This window comes from Penaeus vannamei, chromosome 10 (assembly GCF_042767895.1).
Source record: "Penaeus vannamei isolate JL-2024 chromosome 10, ASM4276789v1, whole genome shotgun sequence".
In the NCBI taxonomy this organism is placed as follows: Eukaryota; Metazoa; Arthropoda; class Malacostraca; order Decapoda; family Penaeidae; genus Penaeus; species Penaeus vannamei.
This window is the reverse complement of record NC_091558.1, coordinates 4,772,745-4,777,744: the sequence shown is the minus strand read 5'-3', so window position 1 is coordinate 4,777,744 and position 5,000 is coordinate 4,772,745. Positions and strand designations below refer to the sequence as shown.

At 33.8% G+C, this 5,000-nt stretch overlaps 1 protein-coding gene across 1 annotated transcript; it reads left to right on the top strand.

The window, feature by feature from the left end:
- Window positions 1–2,863: 2,863 nt before the first annotated feature.
- On the top strand, window positions 2,864–3,677 carry LOC113807194 (anti-lipopolysaccharide factor). Its single transcript, XM_027358410.2, has 3 exons — window positions 2,864–3,057; window positions 3,158–3,291; window positions 3,442–3,677. Exons 1-3 carry the CDS (start codon window positions 2,951–2,953, stop codon window positions 3,585–3,587), a joined length of 387 nt encoding a protein of 128 aa, XP_027214211.2. The 5' UTR covers window positions 2,864–2,950; the 3' UTR covers window positions 3,588–3,677.
- Window positions 3,678–5,000: the final 1,323 nt, after the last annotated feature.

The following is a 5,000-nucleotide window of genomic DNA, read 5'->3' as shown; positions in this document are numbered from 1 at the left end:
TTGTCATCTTGCAAGTTGGATACACTGCTCATACTTACCAGCTTGTGAACATGACAATAAAGGTTTAACTGACTGCTAGTGTTTTACTGGAGGCAGTTCACCTTAAGTGGCCGGGAATAAGGAAGTCTACCCTCCATGCTTCAGGAAACAACGAGAAGAAAACGGGACACCACATAATCCAACAAATACACCATGTGTTTTATTTGATTTCAAGTCATTTTAAGGTTTTTAGAACAAGGAAATCTTTTATATTATTGTTCCTTTTTTTAACCTTATATTGCAATCTGAGAGGCTCTATAAAGATTAAATAAAAGAATGCCACGAATCAGCAGGGAAGATAATTCTTTAAAAAGCAAGGAATTCCCATATTTATTTTAAAAATTATGATTAATTTTTAAAGATTTTCTTATTATTCTATTATCATATTTGCCATTGGGGATTTTTATTGATTCCATTTTTAAGTAAATTGAATCCATTCCCTGGAGCGGGGTTGATGAGGTTACCCTCGCTCGAGCGCGCGCCCTTGAGAGGGACCCAGAGAGAGAGAGAGAGAAAGGAGAGAGAGAGAGAGAGAGAGAGAGAGAGAGAGAGAGAGAGAGAGAGAGAGAGCGAGAGAGAGAGAGAGAGAGAGAGAGAGAGAGAGAAATGAGAGCGTAGCGAGCAGATGTGGACATTTTTTGAAAGCACTCAAGTCCTACCTGGACTTTGCTAATTTTCGGCGACTCCAGAGGAGCATCATTTCTCATTCTCACATCAACCTCGAATTAAGTTACCATTCTCTTGGGGTCGTGACAGTGCGGTGTTTTGGGTTAAGGAAAATCCACATATGATATGATTTGGGTAATCTGTCTCCCGAGTGTGTCTTATTTTATATACACATAATGGAGCCTCTTATTTTGTGTAAAACTCGATGTTTTATTGTGAATTTCTCATTTAGTTATTTTTTAAATTGTGTATGTTTTATGATCGGAACTTCAAGTTCATTTTTATAAATGTTTTATTCTACATGCTTTAAGTAAATACAATTGTAATTGTGTTGTGCTACTCGCTTTTCTTCCAAATGCCAGTGATATTGCCCACAAACATATTGAAATAATATGTATATATATGTATATATATATATATATATATATATATATATATATATATATATATATGTGTGTGTGTGTGTGTGTGTGTGTGTGTGTGTGTGTGTGTGTGTGTGTGTGTGTGTATGTATATATGTATGTATGTGTGTCTGTGTTTTGTGAATGTGTGTGTTTATGTGTGCTTGTGTGTATATGTGTTTATGTGTGTGTGTGTGTGTGTGTAAATATGTGTGTGTGAATGTGTGTGTGTGTAGATACACACACATATATATAAATATTTATATTAATATATATGTGTGTGTGTGCATGTGTGTATGTGTGTGTTTGTGTGCGCGTATGTGTGCGTGTATTGATATATATATGTGCGTGTGTATTGATTTATATGTGTGTGTGTGTGTATACACACACACGCACATACACACATATTCACACACACATAAACACACACACACGTGTGAAAAATCGGAAGGAAAAAAGCATTGCATCTGGAAATGTGGATGAACTGAGTGAGTCGAGCGCAGCATTGGAAAACCGCTGAGAATGGTCCGAGATAAACCCGGAGCCTGAGATCACCAAGATTAAGATGATCTTACATAGCAATGTAAAGTTTACCCCAAAAACATATCCGTAAGTGGTACAGATGGAGTGGTTTTCTTCTTTGTCAGAATTTGAAGGGTAAACTAAAGCATTCGTGAAACACTAACCCTGATATTCTTTAATTGAAACATTAGCTTTAGATATATATCATACTAATGTAAGTGATTTTTATTTTTTTCATAATAACCAGTTTTGATGCTGATTCCTAGTAAGATAATGTGTAAATTTATGAGGAGAAAAGAAAAGAAAAATAATGGCTTTTAGACAAAAAAACTCTAAAAGATACTTTTGTAAATCGGAAATATTTGGTTTGTACTACTTGTGAAAAAACATGGATTTCCTTAAGCACACTTTTCTAGAAAAATAACAATAATAATAATAATAATAATGATAATAATAATAATGATAATAATAAAATAATGACAGTAATAATAATAGTATTATTAATGATAATAATAGAATTAATAATAATAATAATAATAATAATAATAATAATGATAAAATAATGACAGTAATAATAATAGTATTATTAATAATAATAATAGAATTAATAATAATAATAATAATAATAATAAAATAATGATAAAAAAAGCTTTATCTCTATCATTCAAGAGCGTGAGTACGAATGGCAATTGCTTCGTTCAGTCCTGAACCAAAGGGAATTTGCCAAATTCTTACTTTGCTATTAAGTTACCACAAAATTACAGACGGAGCAAAAATACGCACTTGGAAATTGAAAATGCCATTTGCCTACGATAGCCATGGCATTTTGATACCGCTAAGGCAGTTGGCTTTAACGGACGCAAAGTAAATTTACTCTTTTATTATATAGGTAATACTTTAGAGAAAAATAAAGATGAGGATAGTGATAATAATCAGTATAGGCATCATCATACAAATTGTTATAATTTCTTTTATCTTTATCACAGCAGTCGTTATAACCTCATCTATGATGATGATTGTACTACTATTAATACATAATGATACTGATTATGACAGTAATAATCATGATCATTTTCATAATTCATAATAATAATAGTAGGAATAATGTTCAGCATGGGATACTAATATGGAAGTGTGAAAAACGGAGACAGTTAATCGTGTTCAGGCAAACTGGCAACCACCGGCTTGTGCATATAACCGTAGCTTCGGCCGAGGCAACCACAGGCAACCACAGTTCCCCGACAAGGAAGTACCAAACTTCTGCAGCCAGCAACTCGCGACACAGCAAAGAGACCGGACACTATTCTGTGTAGATAACCATCATGAGACCGTCTGTGATGATCACTCTCCTTGTCCTGGTCTTGGCCGCGCAATGCACTGCAAGAAAAAAGGAGAAAATTTTAAAAGAGGCTGATCAACAACCCCTTGGGTTAGCATCTTAATCCTTGCCCGATGACGATTCTTTGTGTCTTTTCAATTAATGATAATTCATACTTCAAACGAACTTATGTCTGGTAATCGCATTCTAGGCATTGGATGACCAAAAGCGTGACTTTCATGGGACACTCATGCAAGACTGAAGTGGAGCTTGGGTTCTCCCACTGGACTGGGTACTACCAGTGCACTTTCTCCTGTGACCCATGGACTGATATCACAGGCAAAGGTAAACGTGCTTACTTGTGATTTCCTATCCTCTTTGTTTTTCTTCCTTCTACCCCTCTCTCTCTCTTGCCTTAGACTTACAGCAGTATGATTTAAATAGCTGGCAATACATCTGGTTCTGCTTCCTCTTCTAATCTTTTCGCCTGAACAGCTTCGTCGCCCTCGAAACTAGTGGCAGCAGAGGAATGCATGCAAGACTTCGTCAATAAAGCTGTCAATTCCAATCTCATCAGCTGGACAGACATAGAAAAGTGGCTTGAAGATCAGATAAATGTAACCCACCTTGACTTAGTTTGATGAACATTTATATGTCATGTATTTATTTATCATGTAGGATATATATATATATATATATATATATATATATATATATATATATATATATATATATATAATATATATCTGTGTATGTGTATGTGTGTATGTATGTGCGTATGTATATGTATATATAATCTATATATATATAATGTATATGTATATCCTGTATAAGCCCTATACGTATACATATGCATGTGTGTGTGTGTGTGTGTGTGTGTGTGTGTGTGTGTGTGTGTGTGTATGTGTGTGTGTATGCATGTTTACAAATATATAGAAATGCATATATACATATATTTATTCATGAATATATGTAAGGCACTCCTATGTTGTTATTATTAATGCCAATATCATCTTGCATTTCTTCATATAATCAAATCCGTTTGATAGCAATATAGTTATAATCCTCAATTATTAATGGACCTTTACCTTCTGTTGAAACAAACTGTATAATCTCTAAATGTCTTCTGGCAAATAAACTTACATGTCTGTATTTAGTTGTCTGCATCCCATTTCCTTCTCGAGATTCTGGCACAAGTGACAAATCAGAAGAGACAGAGGCTTTAGAAGTCTGAAAATCATCAACATACTGAGTCCAGTCTCTTCAGCTGAGCTCGGTATCCAAAGGAGATTTCTTGTGTTTTTTTTTCAGTTCTAATATCTTTGAGAGGTTTTAGTAACGGCTCAAACAAAATAGAAAAACACGTGGAAAGTTATTATGTACAAATGAGCGAAATTATTGTTCTTTTTATTTTCTAAAATTACATACATACAAACACACGCACACACACAGACACACATATATACATATATATAAACAAATTTATATACATACATACATACATACATATATATATATATATATATATATATATATATATATATATATATAAACATATATATACATATATATAGAAAGAGAGAGAGATATTATCTTACTAGGAATCAGCATCAAAACTGGTTATTATGAAAAAATAAAAAGCAATTATATCAGTAGTATGATATAAATGTAAAGCAAATAATGTTTCAATTAAAGAATATCAGGGTCAGTGTTTCACGAATGCTTTAGTTTACCCTTCAAATTCTGACAAAGAAGAAAACCACTCCATCTGTACCACTTACGGATATGTTTTTGGGGTAAACTTTACATTGCTATGTAAGATCATCTTAATCTTGGTGATCTCAGGCTCCGGGTTTATCTCGGACCATTCTCAGCGGTTTTCCAATGCTGCGCTCGACTCACTCAGTTCATCCACATTTCCAGATGCAATGCTTTTTTCCTTCCGATTTTTCTTTTTTCTTTTTGTATACACACACACGTGTGTGTGTGTGTGAATATGTGTGTATGTGCGTGTGTGTGCATACACACACACACACACACACACATATATATAT